The following is a 20,104-nucleotide window of genomic DNA, read 5'->3' as shown; positions in this document are numbered from 1 at the left end:
CCGGCTGTTACCGGTTGGGATAGCTTCAGAATTTCCTAAAGGGGTAAGCAAACCGGAATGATCCAGGACAATCAGTTTGCGTCGCCTGGCAAGTTCCATTTGCCACCGGCCAGATCATTCACTGGGAACTTCCGTATTGCGCTATCCGGAAGTTTCCTTTTTGCTCCAAATTGGGCCCGTTTGCTTCCAGGGCCTAGGGTTATATATAGGCCCTTCTTGCCCCCTGCAGGTCTTCTCTCTTCGTCATTCTCCTTCTTCTTCTTCCGGTGTCCTGGTCGAAAGTTTCCACTTTGTCATTGCTAGCTGGTTTCTTCAAGTCAGGTAAGTTTGGCTGCGACCGTGCGCTTTCGCATTCGCTAATCGATTCGGCAGTCCCTTTCAACCAAGTCTCACCATCCCTTGTCAGGCTTCGCGTCGCTCCGGATAGGGGTTTTCCACTTTCTTAACGCTTGTCATCTTCCTCAAGATGGGTAAGTTTATATCCAATCTGCTGCGGTAATCTCAACGCTAACAATTTTCGACCAGCTCCCTCTACTCCGAAACGGCTGCAGTCTGGCCAGGTTCCGGCTCCACGGTCAGCAACAAGCTCCCGTGGGTCGATAACTCCCGCTCGCCGTACGGCAGCATTGTCTTCAGCCAGTCGTCAAACGACTAAATGTAAGTGTCCGCAACCCTTCTTCTGTTGTCTTATACTAACATTCTTCTGTTGTCTTATACTAACATCTGGCCACAGACGTGAATTTGGATGCTTCACACAATCCTGTGGCTTCCACTTTTTCGACCGAGTTGGATCGCAATCTGCTGGCTATGGACCTCCTTCGGGCAACCGATTGGCGTTCGGATCCAAAGGATTGCAGGGGACCTCGACAACTGCGTGCAGCTTTCGCACAACGTGTTGGAATAGTGGCTTCTCCCGGATACGCTTGCATATCCTGTGGAAACGGTCACGGTCCCTTTGGTGGTTGTGTCGCAACAGTGGTAAACGGAGATGTGCTTTTGGCGGTTCTTGTTAGACCTGGGTAGGCTGCGGCAGCATCCGCAAAAATCCAAATCCGCTCCACATCCGCTCCGCAGATTGCGGATTTGGATACGATTCTGACATCCAACTATCCGCGCGGATTGGATGCGGATTTGGGCTTTAAAAAGTTGGATATCCGCGGATATCCAGCGGATTCGAAAACAGTACAAACATGCCAAGTCTCGTGATCTGATTTAGCATGCATATCTAATGCAGATTTCAAGGTAATATTCTGTACTATCAGTGTTCTATATTATTGAATTAATTACATGTTCTCGATACAGAAATTACTTTCAATAGTACATCAAATTATTTCACTGTTCAACTGCTTTATTCAGCGCGTTATATAGTTATACTATGGCTTGCCCATCTCGAATCCATCTGGTAGCCGTGGCTTCTTCCGAATCCTTCCTGTCCGGGTCTGTGTACTATCGAATGCAGTTTCCTCTAGCAGAACACTGTCATCTAGATCTAAACTATCCACAGGCCTCTTTGACGAGTGAGAGGTCGCCGGTTCATCTACATGATTGTCGGAATCCTCTTCTTGTAACTCCTCTTGGCATCCTTCCTCTTCATTGTCACTAATCGGTTCCATGAACTCAAGTGATGGTGGAGATAGACGGCTTTGGTCAAGCATAGCAGCTTCGCCAGATGAGAGATACTCCTTGGTCATCTCAATCTCTGTCTGTTTCAGCTCAAATTTAGATGAGAAGTGATGGAGCATCAGACCCTTGATTGTGTCTGGTTTCAGCTGCCCACGGCGATAATGGCAGATATCACGAGCACAATTGAATAAACGCTCTACTCCTGCTCCACTGGCAGGAATAGAGAGAATATCTCGTGCTATTCTGGCAAGCACTGGGAATTCCTGCTCATGTTCTTTCCAGTAAACACGTGGATTTCCCCTTACTAAGCCCTAATTTTTTATTAGATATAGTAGACAGATTGAATAAGTAAGAGACTCACCTTTCGATAGATATCGCGTAACCTCATCTTGCCGGCCATCAAATTCATCAGTGGGGAGTGTGGTTTGTTGCGAGTCGCAAAGCATTGCAAGCTCCTCGTCCTCTATATCATCAATCTTCTCTGAGGTATCTGGTTGGTGTGCTTCCCTCCCAGCTTGTTTCTGGTAAGTTATAAACTCATTTCGGAATGCGTCTTGATACTGCTTCATAAAATCAATATCACCACCTCTCCAGTCCTCATTATCAAAATACCGTAGCTTCTTTGATGGGTATAGAATTGTTGCCAATGCACAGGTTGTACCATATGCACTATCATCGGTTCCACTGTAATATTTAGAGAGCTTTTTCTGTGCTAGCTGAAGTGCCCGAAGCATGCTCTTCTTCCAGTGTACACGCTTACATCGTAACTTCTTCTCAGCCTCTTCAAGGTGGGTAAAGAGTCTGTTGTAGATGCTGAAGATATGGTGTACTGTGCAGTCCCTAGTCTTTGATAAGACGTTGGTAAAGTCAAAGAAAGGCTTAGTGATCAACAGAAGATACTCAACCTGGCGCCATTCCTCATCGTTAAGCTTAAACTGAGTATATTGATTTGTAGTACAATACTCATCAAAGCAAGATTGAAGCTTTCGCGCACGGGTAAGCATCAAGAAAGTTGAGTTCCAGCGTGTGCGCACATCTTGAATTGGAACAATTTTTGGCTCCTTTTTCTGTAGCCCTAGGAATGTCTCACGGCGCTGTGGGCTTGCATTAATAAATACTGCAAACCCTCGGACCTATAGTAGTAATTAGTTAAACTCATTAAAAGGGAACTGGAATTAAAAAAACCTTTTTAAGTGTATTTACGATTGAACAAGTTGAACACTTCGTCTGGAGATCCAAATTTTGCTTACTTGACCACTCCGATTCGGCTTCATCATTCTCGGGTGCGGCCTTTAGCTTTCCAAGGAGCTCTTGGAGACAGAGCTGAATCACATGAGCAATGCAGGGTACTCGAAAGATTGAGGTACCAGATTGAAGAAGGGACTGGACTGTCTCCTGGATACCATTCATCATGGTATTGTTGTTTGTAGCATTATCAGTCGTTATTGACAATACTCGGTCAGCGACTTTGTGGTGTTGTAGAATCTGAATAACAGTGCTACTCAGATTACTACCAGTGTGTGATCCATAGAGATGCTCAAACCCGAGTAGTACTTCATGATAGTTCCAACCTTGATCAATGAAATAACCAGTGATTGCCATAAATGCTTGTTTAAATGGAGATGTCCAACAATCAAGCGCAATTGAGATTCGGCATCCATGTGGGAGTTTATTAAGTATCTCTCGCTGCTGGACTTCCACTGATGTATCAAGAAGTCGTCGTATTGTCCGGGCAGAGGGAATATTGAGCTTTGAGTCTGCAATCCGAGCGTAATCAAGAAGACTTTTGAAACTAGCATGCTCAGTGATCCGAAATGGAAGCCGGGCAGTAGTTATTAGACCTCGCCAAAACCCAAGGGCATGGGCACAAATCTATACCCTTACCCTTTTTTGCCCGAATAGATTCGGGCACGAATGCCCCAGTGGTGCCTGAGAATGCCTGGAAATGGAAATTTCATAAAATTCATTAATTTCGCGGTATTTTTGGGTATTTTATTGGTAATTGCAAAACAAAGTGCTCCGAGCAGAATATAACTAGAAAAGAACAAACAGTATTCAATGTCAATAGAGTTTACATAAATAAACAAATAATCGATATATCGGATGGCCTGGCATGGATAGCATAATATGGATAGCTAATTTGATTATCAACAATTTCATTCCTTCTCAGCTGCAATTTTAATAATCATCCAGAGTCAACAAAATCACATATCAAATATCCCGTAGCGAAAACAACTATCCATCCTCATCTTCCATCTTTTATCATCTCTATTTCAATCTCAAAAAGCAACATCATCTAAGGACTGTAAAGCCCATGCTCAACTCGATAAAAGAATGATTGAGGGCCATAGAGCTCTCGCTCCATCTCCTCCTGCTCCTCAAATTTTTGCACATACTGAGCACGCACTTTGTTCCGCCATACAGTAATGAAATCACCTGCAGCTTGCTCATCTCGGCCGAATAAGATATCAAACTCCTTTGCCACACGGCGAGCATGCCACTGCTCTGCACCCACAAGACAAGCCGAAATATGGTTGTCCAAATGGAGCTTTGAGGCTGCAGGGAATGCCGATGGACCTTTACCGTGTTTTGCAGAGGTCAAACCAGAGGGTGTTTTTGGTGCAGGGGACAAATCTCGATGGGCTTTGCTTAAATCCTCAAATGTACCTCCTTCAGGAATATCGAGTGTATTTCCATCATCCTGCAAAGCAGCAAACCAAGGTAAAACATTGATTCTTTGTTTGGTCGCAGGGCCAGTCGATCCATGTGGCAGTAGCGGTGAAGATAAACGTACATAGGCTGCGGCATAACCGCGGGTACCCATGGCCGCCCATGGCCGCCCGCACTTGCGGGCGGCTATGGGCATAAAATCCTGTGGCCGCAAGGCTTGCGGGCGGCCATGGGCATGAACTCTATGGCCGATGGGTACCCGCGGGTACCCATCCTGGTATAAACAATATAAACACGCCAAGTCTTATGATGTAAAAGAATCTGCATAAATTATGCAGTTTTTTTGGTATTTTTGTAGTATGGGAATGTATGTAAGAAGCAGCAAAAATAAGGGATTAAAGATACTGTTTATTCTTAATAGATATTAATATAACTGATATCCTAGAGTACAGCGTCGCTTTTTTTTATAGAACTCTTTTGATCTGCAAATTTGATCTGGAAAACTCTTAATCTAGCTGACGACCCAGGCCTGAACTATTTACATTATATTCTGTCTATCTCAAATCCATCTGGCAATTTTGGCCTCTTCCGAATCCTTCCTGATCGGCCCTGTGTATATTTCTCAATATTGTCCTGAGGTTCAGTGGTACTGATTACTCGCTTGCGTTGTACTATAGGCTGACTTGCAGAAAAAATTTGCTTAGGCAATTCATGATCTGAATTATCAGAGTCATCTGCTTCCTGTTCTTGTTCCTCATCCTCACTAATTGGATCAAGCTCAGCAAGTGTAGGAATAGGCTTGGCTTCCTGATCAGATAATGCAGCCTCTCCAACAGAGAGTTGCTCTCTAATCAAATCAAGCTCAATATTCTCACATTCAAACTTGGTTGAACAAAGGTGAATCATTAGATCTTTGATTGTATCCTCTTTTAATTGTCCCCGACGATAGTGGCATATATCGCGAGCACAATTGAACAGCCGTTCAACACCAGCGCCACTTGCCGGTATAGACAGAATATCGCGTGCAAGTGTTGCAAGAACAGGATATTCTTGTTCATGATCTTTCCAGAATATCCGAGGATTACCTTTTACAAGACCTGTTATTATAATTAGTATATAAATAGTATATTAAATAATTACACTTACCTTTTCCAAGATATAGAATGAGCTCATCATCTGGACGACCAACCTCAGTCTGCAGAGCTGTCTGTGAATCACATAGCTCATCAAGTTCATCTGTTACTGAATAAGGAAGTCTTCCAATATCAGCCGGTTGCTTCTCTCTGTGAAATCGTTGTTGATAACGATCAAACTTGGACTGCAGAATCCCCCGGTAATAACGCATCCAGTCAATCCTATTCCCATCTTCGTCATCACCTCTCCAGTCTGGATTATCGAAGTATCGAAGTTTCTTTGATGGACAGAGAATAGTTGCAATAGCATATACTGAGCTATAGGACTCACTGTCCGTCTCTCTATAGTACTTGCTAAGCTTCGTATCTGCGGCTTCAAGTGCTGATAGCATTTTCTTTTTCCAAGGGGCGGATTTGCGTTGTAGCTTCTTCTTCGCAAGATCAAGATGATTGAATAGCTTGTTATAGATACTGAATATATGGTGAATAGTCACATCTCTGGTTTTCGATAACACATTTGTGAAATCGAAAAATGGCTTAGTGAGAAGAAGAAGATACTCAACCTGTCGCCATTCCTCTTGACTAAGCTTGAATCGTGTATGGTGATGGGCAGTACAGTATCGATCAATATGAGGTTGAAGCTTTTTTGCCCGATTCAGCATCAAGAAAGTAGAGTTCCATCGTGTACGGACATCCTGGATAGGAACAAGTTGTGGCTCTATTATTTGGATATCGAGAAAGGCTTTTCGACGCTGTGGACTAGCATTAATAAAGGCAGCAAGGTCTCGGATCTAGCATCGATATAAAAGGATAAAGATTAGTATTCCAGCTGAAAGCTAAGATAAATAGTATTTCGGCTGAAAACCAGGGTCAGAGATATTTCGGCTGAAAACCAGGGTAGAAGATATTTCACCTACCTTTTGAAGAGTCCCAACAATATCTGGACAGTGTTGGGTATTTGACTGCTGTAGATATTGTGGAGTATCTCCCCATATAGTCTCTATCTCATTATTGACTGGATTCGCTTTCAGCTTTCCAAGTAGTTCCCTGAGACTCAGTTGTATAACATGAGTGATACATGGAATGCGGAACAGTTGGTCCTCATCAAGTGCTAGCGACTGACCAACTTCCTGGATAGCTGTCATCATCGTGTTGTTGTTTGATGCATTATCAGTAGTTACTGAGAGCACTCTGTCCATAATATCATGCTGCTGAAGAATTTGGATCACAGTTTCACCAAGATGAACACCATGATGCGAGCTCTCTAACGGCTCAAATCCAAGAAGAACCTCGCAGTAATTCCAATCTTGATCAAGAAAATATCCAGTTATCGCCATAAATGCCTGTGAGAAAGGGGATGTCCAGCAATCTAGCGCGATTGATAACCGACTTCCCTTTGGGAGTCTGTTCAGCACATTTGACTGCTTTTCCTGCACATCGGCATCGAGAAGACGTCGGATAGTACGCGCAGAGGGTATTTCTAGATTTGATTCGCTAAATCGTGCAGTTTGAAGGAGTTCATGGAAGGCCGGATGGCCAACAATTCGAAATGGGAGACGAGCAGTGGTAATCAAATTCAGTATTTTTTGGTGAAGGAGGTGGGTATTGAAATATATTTGAGACTGTCGTGGCTAGATAATAGTGATATTAGTAAGATTTAGTAAGAAATTGATTGACTAACTATGCTTACCGAGTCTCGTATCATTTGATCAATCCCTTTTCTAGCAACTTTCTGTTGCCGACACCCTGCTCCCTTGAGATGATGAAGAAGTGTAGAAGTGCCTGAGCGCTTAGTACCTGGATGTGTAAGTGTTGTAAAACAACGCTTACACATAACCTTAGGTTGGCCTGTTCGCTCATGTGCTACTTGCTCAAAGCTTTGCCAGATATCTGAAGTCTTTTTGCCATCCCAGTGAATATTGTTTCCCTTCTGTTGCTTACCATATCCAGTTGTAAGCCACCACTCAACAAATTGTTTCCGAGAATCCTCCATATCGGGATGAATCTCATATAAAACCCAGATACGTTGTGATATAGACCCAACGCGTATGAGGCCTTTTGGGGCATAAGCTGGTTGAGGCGGCGGAGGAAAGGAAATCGAATTTGAGTAGATAGTTGCTTGGCTGCTTGGGAGTTCTGGTATCTCAGGAAAGCTATCTGATAGTAAGAGATCAGGATCAATAAGAGAATCAGAGTAAAGAGATATATGTGATTGAGACATTATAGACTATTCTAGCATAGAATATTGTAAACAGAGCAATAGGGGAAAGGCAGAGACTTGCAATTTTTTTTTCCAAATTGTAGCCTTTGTGGCTGGGAACAACGCGAAATCGATGTGTTACAAAGTGATAGTTAGTATCTGATTGGTCAGATAGGTGGCCAAGTGCGGCTATAGGATAGCTACCCATGGGTACCCGCGGGTACCCATTCTATAGCCGCATTATAGCTATATCGTCTATATCCTTATAAATATTATCAAGAAATTAGTGTCTCTAAATTTGAATCACTTTAAATAATTATATATAAATATTTATTTATTTATCAGTATTTAGAATACGCTGATTTTTCAGTATTTTATACTATTTTTTAAATTTGCAAGATATTAATATTAAGTATTAAGAATATATATTATAGATTGTTATCAGAAATTCTTCACAAAGTCCATTATAAAAAATATATATTTTCAAGGCCAGCTTAGCTTACAACTACGAATCTCAAAATTACATATCTTTATAACAGGTAAAATTTATAAAAAAGTGATAATTTAAGTAAATAGAGACTGAAATTCATGATTACAATATAATTTCTTATAATTACCCAGTAATTATAGCGTGAACACTGAATTGTATTAGTAAAACTGGAACACATGTTTTCAAACAACAAAAGATCAACTCACATAAGCTGCATAATTGCTATGTAGGTGGCCAAAAATTGATAATTAAGCGAAATTTATACTAGTGCGGCTACAGTGCGGGTACCCATGGGTACCCGCAAAAATTGCGGCCATGGAAATAATCTGATACCCATAACCGCGGTTATGCCGCAGCCTACTGCCAAATCTTCTTCATTAACTGAACTAGAGCAATATCTGCGAGGCGGTATGTTTCTAAACTATTTTTTCAACTTTAAATACTAATTTCTCTGATTTGTCTGCAGTCCCTGAGCCAGAGTCTCCTCTAAATTTCTGGAAATCTCACGATAGACAGTTTCCAGTGCTATCCGCTATTGCACGGGATTGTTTAGCTGTACCTGCTACTGGTGCAGGTGTCGAACGGCTATTTAACTCAGCACGCGATATTTGTCATTATTGCAGAGGATCTCTGAATGCTACCACTATTCAAGATCTTATGTTGCTACTATGCGCCAATTGTTTTGATATCGAAGAGCAGACTGTAACGGGTCAGAACCCGATATAGGGTCACGTGTACCACGTAACCTTGTCGTCGTGTTTACCTTTTACCCCATATGCCGTCGGAACGGAACAATATAGCACCGAAGCTACACCGTATCCAAATCGCGTCGGCCATGTATTTACATTTCTTCAAGTTTGACAATAACAGTTTGCAGGCAACTGTAACGGTACTAAAGTACAAGCTAGCACTTGTTGACTAGGTGAGGGGATAATGGAAGAAGAAGAACAGGAGATCAATTCAATCACTTAGTAGGATATACAAAGAGACTGATTCTTGAAGAATCTTCAAGCAATCAGGATAAGACAAGCAAAGTCATTCAACCTTTTCCTCACGTGCCTTCTTCGAGAAAGAAGCGGTGTCGAATCGGGTTTGAAGCGTGAAGATCCGTAGCTTCACCGACAGAGGTAAGCTCTATAGCTTCACCGTATCATCCTTCAGATCCTTTGTCAGGGATCCCGTGACAATAGAACTAATTGGGCAGAGGAAGGTGAGGCCTGGCAGCACGTGATGCAGCCTGGGCCGAAAAGGGAATGCAGTCAGGACAGGAGTATTACAGAAAGAATCATCTTATTTTTTTGGTTAATCGATAGATCAGTGGAAATCTGACACAACTTGCCTTCATGAGGTCCTCCGCGTATTCTAGTGAATACATAGTCTCCTTGATGTATCGGATTTGTTTTCATCAACAGTATTTCCATGGCCTTCATTCGGCTCGAACCTTACTGATTATACTTCGCATAAGAAGCGTTATGAAGGCGACATGCTGGTGTACATTTGCATCATGGGAAGTTTAACATTAGGTCTTGCTGATGTCATAGAGTCGCGAAAAGACCAACAAAATAGCTTCAATAACAATTCTTCTAGCCAATGCAAAGTAGCTTACTGGCGATTACTAAACAGGAGCTGAAGTAGAAATATAGTTCAGTATGACGCATTATGGACAGCTTTGATGGTGCCCCTCATATAATAGTTGATAGAACGTTCTTTCTGCCCTGATACATTAGAGGAGATCAACGAACTTATCGACCTCTTCAGCAACATGGAACACGGTGATATCTACGACAAACAAGGTAATCCGATACATCAAGAAGACTATGTGTTCACTAGAATACGCGGAGGAACTCATGAAGGCAAGGTGCGTCAGATTTCCACTGATCTATCGATTAACCAAGAATCGAAATTTCTAGGAGTGTTTTTTAACTTACAGTACATTGCTTCTGGATCAAGGTCAAAGAGATTGTTTCAGATGAAGATCGAGCCGCGGAAAAGTCTGTGAAACACCCTCCTAAGGTAAGCCTAATAACTATCGAACTTATTGATAAAGCGGAGATACTGATGAAGCGCCATTAAAGGTCTTATTTAAAAATAAAGATGGTAGGATTGTGGCTCACAACCCCGAAACGTTGGAAATATTTGGTGAAAACTCTTGAGAGTATACCGCGACGATGCTTTGTTGCTTGGCGTTGGAAGCCCAGAGTCGCATTTAGTTTCATTGCCCACCTACAATCCAATATTGGGTGTCCTATTATCTACGTGGTCGACATTACAATCCGCTTCAATTCTGCGTCTTCATTGGCTTCACAAACTGTTGTCAACTAAGCAAATCTGTCCATCATTTTATGTATCATTTAGTGTAGCCGAAATGATATATTAAGCTGCGCTATGCTATAATTGTTGCAGTGTTACTGTGATGTACGTATATTTCAATAGGATGTTCAAGTATTGTGAACTGAAATATTGATGGTATCGATAGTATTCTCACAGCGATGCTGAACCAGATTGAATATGCCAGCATGAGGTAACATTTGGCGAAAGGGCAATATATGTCCTAAGGCGAGCAAAAAGTTAATTGCCATTCATTGATAAATTGTGTCTGTGAGGAAAATCGCGCTCCCAATTGACGTTGCTTTAGCTACTTGAAACTAAGTAAATGTAGACAAAGAAGGGGTTTGCAGGATTTGAGATCACAAGCCGGTTGAGTCTCCGAACCCGATAACAAAAACAGGACGCAATTCCTACAAGAAAGCCATATTGATCTGGTAGGGATACGATATACGGTTGATGTATGTGCCATGGCTCTCATTTTCGAATTTCCCGGGGTGGAAATGTCCAGAAACAAGGAGGGATAGACCAGGTTTGGCAAATATAGTCCCATACCTTCGAAAATAGAAATATGAGTCTTTAAGAGGGGTTGGGAGAATCCGATCACCAGATGCAGGCATCTATCGGATCATTGATGTGACGAAAGTTGTTGGGTAAAAAAGATGTGATTGGCGGGTGCTACAAAACCGGCATGATGCTACGATGATGCGCACATCTTGTTTAGTAATTCGCTAATAGGTGGCCGCTAACCGCTGTTTTCTATTCTTGTACCGGCCAAGAATTTGTAATGGCTCTATCGCCACTGGGCGCAGTAGAGCTACCTATTTGCCATGACCACATGGCTAACAGGTAGCTCTAGGGCTCGGAAGTTGGCCACCCTCACAATGACGTCGGGGTTCACGTTCTATATCAAAGAGCCAAATTCCATTCCGATTACTCGGCATCAGAGAAATATGAGATAATGTCGTTACTGTTTTCACGCAGTACTATAGTCCCTTCAAAGCTGTTCAGATTTTCAACCCAGCGGCGTAATATATCTAAAACAGCAATGACGGCCGGTATTAGCGACACGATCAAAAAAGATCACCGGGAGATTGAGAATCTCTATCACAATATTCTCACTTCATCTACAGACAAAGAGAAAATCCAGTGGCAGAACCAGTTTACCTGGGAGTTGGCTCGTCATTCCATTGGGGAGGAGCTTGTTGTGTATCCCCAATTTGAAAAGAAATTGTCTGATGGCCAGAAAATGGCGGACAAAGACCGCCAAGAGCATCTCTCTGTAAGTACAGAGCGCTAATTGTGATATTTCCTTAAGTTAACATAAGACTATAGGTCAAGGAGCAGCTCAAAGCCTTCCAGAATATGCAGCCTTCCGATCCTCAGTTTGAGTCTACTGTCAAAACTCTCATGGTAGATCTTTCTCAGCACATAAAAGAAGAAGAGAGTGATGACCTTCCCAAATTGGAAGCCAGTTTGACAACAGAAGAGAGCGAGAAACTTTCTCAATCTTTTGGCAGAACTAAGATATTTGTCCCCTCCCGGTCGCATCCCAGCGCTCCTGACAAACCTCCATTTGAAACAGTCATTGGACTTATGACGGCTCCTATTGATCATCTGGCAGATTTGTTCCGGACGTGGCCGCACACTTCGGGCATGCCGAATCCATCCACTAAATAGAGTGCTGGCTCTGGTCGATGGTTGTTTTTATTTTTTCTTCTAACAACCTGTATATCAAATCTGGGTGGCCTCAAGGGTTATTGGAAAAAATGGTTCAACGCACATGACGATTTTGATTTTCAACTCTTCTGCGTTCGAGATAGCAGTAGCGAATAATCGATTCACCCAGATTACACTTCCGTTCTGCATTCGACTGTCCGACGCATCTTTTGGTTGGCATATTTTGCGAATGCAACTCAATTTTCACTTCATTCTTAATCTAGTAAAAGTATCACTAAAGCTCAACATGATTTTTAAACTCGGCAATTTTACCCTGTTTTTATGTACAGAGCTGCGATTGTCCATTCGTTATCAATATCGCTCGACCAACTCCTGTCGGCCGCGAAGTCTTCGAACAAACTAAGTAAATACTCGACGTAGACTTGCTATTGTTTGTCAGCACAGAGTTTCTAGGGCGTGTTCCGGATTAGTAGTGTTATAGTTGGTCTGCGTGAACAGTAATACCATGTTCGCCGCAGTCCAGTCCAACTGACTGATACAGTCTGCGGCCACGTTGTTCAGTAAGTATTTGTTGGCCAAGAATTTAGAGCGAAAGTTCTGAGATCTCACCAAGCGTATTGTGATTTGATCTAGCTGCAGCTGCGTAGGCGTCCGACAATTATAAAACTGTCCTCTCTGGAACAGGCCCCTGTGGAGAGTGCGGCTATAGTACGGGGTTTGTTTAACCATACAGTATTATCAAAGCTCAAGTCGTGTCTTGAGAAGCCTCCAAATACCCGCGTATTCTGTCGTCCTGGTTTCCATCTCACCCCGCTAGCCATCGCCAAAATGGCTAATTGAAGCGACGACAATCACGTACAATATCAAGATCAACTATATCCAGTGATATTCGACCGTGCCCTGGAGATTGCTGGGCAGGAAATTGTAGGTCAAGATAATATCGATTGAACTAAAGTGTAAAGCAACTGTGTTTCGTGCTGATGCCTTTGTGAAAATGAGTGTTAGTTGAAAGGCGCCGGAAAAGTTATCATGGAAGCCACGTACTTTTGAAACGACCAACAGTCTTTGATTCGTGTTAATGAAGAGAAGATGGCCAGCAATTTCTTCTTGAACGGGGAGGATGCACTTCCACATCCTTCCAATTTCAATGCGAAGCAGCGTGACTAATATACTGAATGGCACAGGAGATGAAGGATAGCCTTGATGATTACATTCCGATTTTGAGGGTCGAAATTCCAGAACCGCTGAGGATTTCATGGCCAAGGTGGCCTATAATACGCGATTTTAATGCTCAATTTCATATATCAATAAAAGTACGATTGGAATAAGGTAATTTAGTTGCAAGATATCATTCTGTTCGCATCATTGGATGTATCCATCTACCAGTCCAACGCCGAGCTGAGTCCATCCAGTTCCCGTTGATAGTTCCGATGCTGCGCAACTTGATAGAAGAATTGCCCCACAAAATTCTTTGCTGTCTTGGCGATATCAAAACCCTCCTTAAAACTGTTTGGCTTTGTAGTGCCAGCCGTAACCACTCCATACCATTCGACGCACTCTGTTGAAGTAGGGCTGGCAACCTTGATGTCTAACTCTTTACCCAACACCTGCTTGACAAAACCACAAGCTTCACCGGTAGCCCCCAGAGCTTTTAAGAGCCCAAAACTCTCCACAATCCAGAAGCGAAGCTGGCCGATCTTCGATAATGTCGTAACGTGGGACCCGCCTGGGATGAAAGTAGCATCAAACATCGTAGAGCGCTGTCCATCATACATATGATCCGCAATAACGCCGTCTGAGTTCTCAGGAGACTGACCCTTTGCGTATATTGGGGATCGCTTGGTGCCGATCACGAAAGGCAATGCTCCGGCCGCCTTAATCGCCATCTTGATACCGACAAAAGCGACCTGGTCGTAGCCGTCACCAATCAATATAGCGACCCGACGACTCTCAATAGTGGGCTTTACGGGAGCGAACTCAGTTTGCGATAACCCCTTTGCTCGGTGGCCGGGGTTCTGTAAAAGCTGCTTCTGAGGAATAGGAGCCCCAACAAGCTCAGCAACTTTCTAAGCAAGCTCTAAATCTATCTCTGCAAGCCTAGTCCCAGCAAGACGTTCGTATACGACAGGATCATCACAGTGGTCGAGCTCGAATGTGAACGCCTTCTGTATATGTGACTTCTCATGCTCACTCATCGAGTTATAGAACATCTGCGCTTGAGAATGATGGTCATGGAACTTTTCGCTGAGTGCACGCTTTTTAATACCGGATATCTTCTTGGGGTACGAGGTGAATCCACCTTCTTCTGCTTTGGCTGGAGGCTGCGCGTCGAATCTGTTTGGCCAATAGTTGACGGTACCTTTGCAAATTCTGTGGCGCATCGCACCATCTCGGTTGAAGTTCATCATTGGGCATACGGGCCGATTGATAGGCAGTTCTTCCCAATTGATTCCTAGTCGACTGATTTGCGTATCAAAGTAGGAGAAATTTCAACCCTGTAGCAAAGGATCGTCTGAGAAATCGATACCGGGAACGATATGACTAGTACAGAATGCAGCTTGTTCGGTTTGAGGGAAGAACTCCTCCACATTCTTATTAAGCTCAAGCTTTCCAATGCGACGAAGAGGCACAAGCTCTTCGGGCCAAACCTTGGTTGCATCAAGGATATCGAAATCGAAATCATGTTCCTTCTCTTCAGGAATAGTCTGGATGGCAAAGTCCCATTGTGGGTATGCACCGTTATCTATAGCTTCCATGAGGTCTTTGCGGTGGAAGTCAGGGTCCTGGCCGGCGAGTTTCAGAGCTTCGTCCCACACAAGAGAGTGGACACCGAGCTTAGGGATGAAGTGGAATTTTACAAAATGGCGTTTACCTTCCTTATTAATCAAGGAATAGGTATTGACGCCAAATCCTTGCATCATACGATACGAGCGGGGAATTGCTCGATCAGACATCGCCCACATGAACATATGGGTCGCTTCAGGATGAAGATAGACGAAATCCCAGAAATTATTGTGTGCAGTCTGAGCCTGTGGAACCTCATTGTGTGGTTCCGGCTTCACGGCGTGCACTTGTCTTTATGTTAGCATTAGGCCACACCAGGTCGATCTCAAGCAAACGTAAAGAAGTTGGGGAATTTGATGGAATCCTGGATGAAAAACACCGGAATGTTGTTTCCAACAATATCCCAATTTCCCTCGTCCGTGTAGAATTTGACCGCGAAGCCTCTTACATCTCTCACGGTGTCCGCACTACCTCTGCTTCCTTGTACTGTGGAAAAGCGGAGGAAAACTGGGGTATTACGGGATGTGTCAGTAAGAATTCCGGCATGGCTCACATCTTCAGCACTTTCATAGAGAGTGAAATTGCCAAAGGCGCCCGTTCCGCGCGCATGAACGACACGCTCAGGAATCCGCTCATGGTCAAAACGGTGGATCTAAATTGGCGAGTACATCAGTAACGATATCCTTAAACCAAAAACCCTATATAAATCACCTTTTCTCTTGCGATCTGATCCTCCAGAAGAGACGGTCCAGTTTCACAGCCGCTCGCAACTTTTAGCCAATTATCTGGGTTTTCGATACGAACACCATGATCCGTTGTTTGTGGTTCGTTGGTGTGTACATCAACAGTGTCTCGGGAAAGGTCCACTATCTTTTTGTCTTTGGAGGACACGGACTGAGTCGCTTGCTGGGCTTTGTTCAGCCCGCGAGTAATAGCGGTATTCATTTTTGTGGCAAAGTATTTAGATGACTGTGTTAACCAAAGCAGTGAAGAGCTGCGTTATGAAACATTCCCCGAAGCTGAAGGTAACTACAGTCACAGTATAAGAGCATGCTCGATTTCAAAGCCTATCCGTGGAGACACGACTTCGATCATCTACGTCACTTTTTTGTCATCATGGACGAAGAGATCTAATACGAATAACGTGACTGTATTGTTTAAAAATGTAAACTGGTAATATTGTAGTGTTGTTATTGGAACACGACTTGCACAATACTTGTTGTGCGCGATGAGTTACTTGTTTTTTTCTCTCCTTCGTTTCTGAAAGCGGATCTGAAAAACGCTACCAACATGATTGCGACCCACAGTTTGGCACGCGCCTGTAATTTAGAGTTGAAACGTAACCAGCCTATCGGTGCAACGCTCTCCATTATCGAGTATCTAGGAAACTGCTGTGGGGGCGATGTTGGAACTGACAGCCTGTCTAGGTTCTCCTGCCGTGATACTCAAGCTGAGCTCATTGGTAAGATTAATTCATAATTATGATAGTTATTGACCAACAATTATCGTGTCTAAATGCAAAAAAGTCTTCGTATGGAGCTTCCGAGGTGAGACAAAAAAGCGTCGATAAATGTGTGTAGGTGGCTTGCAATGCTTGCCGAGAAAGTAGGAGAACCAAGTGTAATGGGGCCAGAGTTACCTTACGATAGTGCTGCGCTAAAGGTCCAGCTAGATGTTGCTTCTCCCAAGCAAAATATTTTTACCGCCGTTATTGGAAGGTAAAGTCTGAAATCATCGAATGGTAAGCTAACGACATTCGAGAATGAGTTGAAACAAAATGTGAAGACGAAATGGTGAAAATACCGGTATCCCCTCCTTTTAGCTCACTTCTTAATCCGTTGTAGTAAAGCAGAGCAACCGAGTACATTCCAGTAAATTCGAAATTGCGTGGACGCAGCAATTTGTGCGACCGTTTTCATCGAACCTCAAACGTGCTTTTAAAATCTCAGTTCTCGTAAACTATCTCTACTTATTTTTCCCTACAGTATCTGTTTCTCTTTGCCCAATAAGCAGATCGAGACAGCATTACAAGAGGTAAATGATACAACATGGTCAAAGCTGAGGCATTGCAGATCAAAGAGGCTAAAAGTTGTTAAGATAGTGCATAATGAAAACTTGAAACTTAAACAACACCGTTTGTGCGGTTTTGAGGTAGCGTGCCCTCGACTCCTACGTAGAGGTAGAAATCACTCTCTTGGAGACAGGCAATTCAGGGTAGGATACAATCACATCACACTAAACATTTCTTTTGAAATTCTACGATACGCGCTAACAATATAAACAAATAGGTGCAGAGTAACAATTTGACGTGTCTACTAACTAATGACACCCGATCGTATTATTGCTGCTGCCAGGCTATATGGACAGACAAAACGTGACAGGATAGAGGAGAACTTAGTCATATATAGTGTCGTAAATGCTTGTCAAAGTATCTACTACAGTGTTGCACCATAACAGACAGATGCAACTCCAAGCTGTCAAGCCATGAAGTAGATACAGGCCACAGCTAAACGCGAAAGCTGTGGTCTAGAAAATGCGCAACAATAGTTATACCATTTGGAGTTTCCACTGTGTGTTATTAGATACGCAATCACAAAATAGTAGAAGAAGCTGTCGCCGTACTATTGATAAAAAACAGGGATGATAAATCACTGAAGCAGCTTTTGTGGCATTACCCCGGCAGACAAAATCAACATCCGATTTGAGGTATTACAAAACATACGCTCACTTTAAAAGATTCCAGCTACAGAGACATTTGGTATAGATCAAAAGTTTGGGGCACAATTCTTAGGATACAACATGTTGGACTGCCTTGCCGAGGCTCATTCCAACCTCGACATCTACCATGACTTCCTGGTTACTGAAACGGTCAAGGTCCTCATCAAAATCAATTCGACCTTGCTCGAAGGCCACAATGATACTCGATCCCCCAAACTGAAAAAGGCCAAGCTCGTCTCCCTTTTGGACGATGTGTCCTTCTTCTTTAATCTCTTCGTGTATCCTTTTCTGACGTGAGTAAAGAAACAAGAATTTAGGAAGCGACACCTACTCAACTGTACCCACATCTGTAGCACCAATCGCAACAAAGAGAACATCGCCAAATGCCCTACTTTCAATACACACGCAGCTTCTCGCATTCTCAGTCAGAATATTAACGGAACTATGAAGCGCCACGGGATCAACCTGAAGGTAATCGCCCGGGATGTGCTTATACCATTTAACACGTCCCTTAACCGGGGAGTGGTATCGATGATAGTCTTGCGGGCTGAGCCTAAAACTGGCGATGGAACCATTTTGCCATGGAACACTGCGTTCGTAATCCTGGATTAAATTTTGAATTGTGAAGTGGCTTCCCTTGATCCATAAAGCTCTTGTTTTTTCCAAAGTTGGATACACCACCAATCGTGAATCTGCGACGACTGTAGCCCTGGTGGGATCCTCGGCCGCAAAAATTGGCCTTGCATTTGCAGCAAACATACGAACGAAAAAGTCTTCAAAGGTACGATAGCCCTCAGGACTTGACGGTTCAAAGTTGTTCATTTCAATATGGTAAAAATCAATAAACGCTTGGATTTGGGCATGAGATTGTGGCCTGCCCTCTTTCCGCCCTATGGAGGTATCTCAGCATTCTCACAAGGGGCGTGATCGATAAATATCGAAAATTTTGATTATACTTACCGGCTTGAATGTTTTTCTTGTGCGTCCAAAGACGCAGAGCATGTGTCTGGTCAACCCATTCTGTTAAAGGATTGAATAATAACAAGAGCTTTATCTTTTTCCAGAGTGTTTGCTGTTCACGTATATAATTACCAGACTTGCGATCCCAAGTAACCCAACCCACCTGTCTGCGTTCAATCAATTTCAAGTAGCAAAGAGCAGCGTCGCAGATAGCGTGGACTTTTCTCAACAACCACATTTTTCACGAATGGCAATAATGCTGTGGTTTCCATCGAGATCCCTCTGTATCTTGTATGATTTGGCCTTTGTGCTAGACATTGCGTCATGCTGAAATCATCTCGTCGAACATACGCTCAGTGAGAATATTACCTGTATTCCAATTTGTAACAAATGAGCAACGTAATTAAAGATATGTACAGTAATAACGCAGCGATATATTATATCCGATCTCTTTTAAACCATCTTGTCGTGGCTTAAGGCTCTCCTTGGCTTGAAGGTGCTGAAACAACTTATAAGCAGTCCCCAACTTCAATCGTCGTCATAAGCAGCTGAGGTACCGTGCAAAGTCGAAACAACACTTATTTCTGATAGTGTTTCATGTCGTTTATCGAAAGGATATGGGAAGCACAAACCAGCACATAAAGCACTGAGCATAAGTGTGAGCATAATCCCGTACTTGTGCTACGAGAGGCCTCCCCAAACACTCGCGAGCCACGCCACAAGGCGTCTTTCTGATCGCATTGTCATTGTGGTACAGTAAGCTGCAAATCCGTGTCACCTTGACAGCGCAGCATAGTAATATTGGAGTCCCTACTACTCGGAAGACTAGGGCTCCCGACACTTTCTGTTCCAATCCTCCTACACGGATTATCTCGGGAGCATGACCTTTGGTTCCAAAAGAGCTCCGCACGCTATCGTAGATTTACAATATTGTAATGTCATATCATAAACGCAGCGTAGTATAGAAGAAAAATCTTTTGCACTACAATATCGCGTATCGTATCGCAGCTTATGAACTCTGGCTAATCAGAGGCCTCCATTTGCGGCAATGACACACCTCGCCTTATATAACGTAATTCCCGCTTACCCTGGCCACCTACCTCATTAGAAACTTTCAAAATCGATTATCTTAAACAACGCCAATTAATTTAACTAGATAATACGATTTTTACATGAAGTAATCCTGTGGCCAATTCCTCCACAGATTCTATCACAGTAACCCATTCGCGATTCCCTGGCTGTAGAAGACGTCTCCGACCGTAGAATTCAGCTCGCGTAACTACCTTCAGCAAAGATAAGACCCATTGCGAAACCTGTTTCATCAAAATTGTAGATATCCTCCGGTTGTATTCTGTTTTCGTCAATCACGCGTTGTACAGTCGCAAACCAGGCTTGTAGAGTCTTTGGGTCTTCATTTAATGCGTGCTCATAGTCGTTATTCTTTTTCTTGAAACCTCTGGGCGCAGTCACAAAACGATTACCAGAACCCATACCAATCATTGAATTCAGTGGCCAGAAGGC

General features: G+C 43.2%; 9 protein-coding genes across 9 annotated transcripts; 4 read left to right on the top strand and 5 right to left on the bottom strand.

Moving 5' to 3' along the window:
- Positions 1–466: 466 nt before the first annotated feature.
- N7469_009443 (uncharacterized protein) lies at positions 467–1,023 on the top strand (the record flags this gene model as incomplete). The annotated part of the gene is made up of 3 exons (XM_056648361.1): positions 467–470; positions 526–657; positions 734–1,023. 3 exons carry the CDS (start codon positions 467–469, stop codon positions 1,021–1,023), a joined length of 426 nt encoding a protein of 141 aa, XP_056498126.1.
- A 350-nt stretch (positions 1,024–1,373) lies between these two features.
- N7469_009442 (uncharacterized protein) lies at positions 1,374–2,900 on the bottom strand (the record flags this gene model as incomplete). Its single annotated transcript, XM_056648360.1, has 3 exons — positions 1,374–1,876; positions 1,985–2,756; positions 2,874–2,900. The coding sequence occupies 3 exons, from the start codon at positions 2,898–2,900 to the stop codon at positions 1,374–1,376; spliced, it is 1,302 nt and encodes a 433-aa protein (XP_056498125.1).
- Positions 2,901–3,919: 1,019 nt separating this feature from the next.
- Positions 3,920–7,419, bottom strand: N7469_009441 (zinc finger BED domain-containing protein; the record flags this gene model as incomplete). Its single annotated transcript, XM_056648359.1, has 4 exons — positions 3,920–4,479; positions 5,440–6,217; positions 6,344–7,057; positions 7,117–7,419. The coding sequence occupies 4 exons, from the start codon at positions 7,417–7,419 to the stop codon at positions 3,920–3,922; spliced, it is 2,355 nt and encodes a 784-aa protein (XP_056498124.1).
- A 1,044-nt stretch (positions 7,420–8,463) lies between these two features.
- On the top strand, positions 8,464–8,842 carry N7469_009440 (uncharacterized protein; the record flags this gene model as incomplete). The annotated part of the gene is made up of 2 exons (XM_056648358.1): positions 8,464–8,524; positions 8,583–8,842. The coding sequence occupies 2 exons, from the start codon at positions 8,464–8,466 to the stop codon at positions 8,840–8,842; spliced, it is 321 nt and encodes a 106-aa protein (XP_056498123.1).
- A 1,036-nt stretch (positions 8,843–9,878) lies between these two features.
- N7469_009439 (hypervirulence associated TUDOR domain-containing protein) lies at positions 9,879–10,269 on the top strand (the record flags this gene model as incomplete). The annotated part of the gene is made up of 2 exons (XM_056648357.1): positions 9,879–10,045; positions 10,164–10,269. The coding sequence occupies 2 exons, from the start codon at positions 9,879–9,881 to the stop codon at positions 10,267–10,269; spliced, it is 273 nt and encodes a 90-aa protein (XP_056498122.1).
- A 1,133-nt stretch (positions 10,270–11,402) lies between these two features.
- On the top strand, positions 11,403–12,121 carry N7469_009438 (uncharacterized protein; the record flags this gene model as incomplete). Its single annotated transcript, XM_056648356.1, has 2 exons — positions 11,403–11,723; positions 11,777–12,121. 2 exons carry the CDS (start codon positions 11,403–11,405, stop codon positions 12,119–12,121), a joined length of 666 nt encoding a protein of 221 aa, XP_056498121.1.
- A 1,379-nt stretch (positions 12,122–13,500) lies between these two features.
- On the bottom strand, positions 13,501–15,850 carry catA (catalase catA; the record flags this gene model as incomplete). The annotated part of the gene is made up of 5 exons (XM_056648355.1): positions 13,501–14,187; positions 14,245–14,573; positions 14,616–15,196; positions 15,241–15,557; positions 15,617–15,850. 5 exons carry the CDS (start codon positions 15,848–15,850, stop codon positions 13,501–13,503), a joined length of 2,148 nt encoding a protein of 715 aa, XP_056498120.1.
- Positions 15,851–17,692: 1,842 nt separating this feature from the next.
- N7469_009436 (putative phosphatidylserine decarboxylase) lies at positions 17,693–18,821 on the bottom strand (the record flags this gene model as incomplete). The annotated part of the gene is given in 3 exon segments (XM_056648354.1): positions 17,693–17,950; positions 17,969–18,513; positions 18,584–18,821. The coding sequence occupies 3 exon segments, from the start codon at positions 18,819–18,821 to the stop codon at positions 17,693–17,695; spliced, it is 1,041 nt and encodes a 346-aa protein (XP_056498119.1).
- A 1,028-nt stretch (positions 18,822–19,849) lies between these two features.
- N7469_009435 (uncharacterized protein) lies at positions 19,850–20,083 on the bottom strand (the record flags this gene model as incomplete). The annotated part of the gene is made up of 1 exon (XM_056648353.1): positions 19,850–20,083. One exon carries the CDS (start codon positions 20,081–20,083, stop codon positions 19,850–19,852), a length of 234 nt encoding a protein of 77 aa, XP_056498118.1.
- Between the last annotated feature and the right edge of the window lie 21 nt (positions 20,084–20,104).

The sequence above is a fragment of the Penicillium citrinum genome (genome assembly GCF_028827155.1).
Source record: "Penicillium citrinum strain IBT 23319 chromosome Unknown utg000008l:1.0-2707905.0:1.0-2709502.0, whole genome shotgun sequence".
NCBI lineage: Eukaryota > Fungi > Ascomycota > Eurotiomycetes > Eurotiales > Aspergillaceae > Penicillium > Penicillium citrinum.
This window is presented reverse-complemented; position numbering and strand designations above follow the sequence as displayed.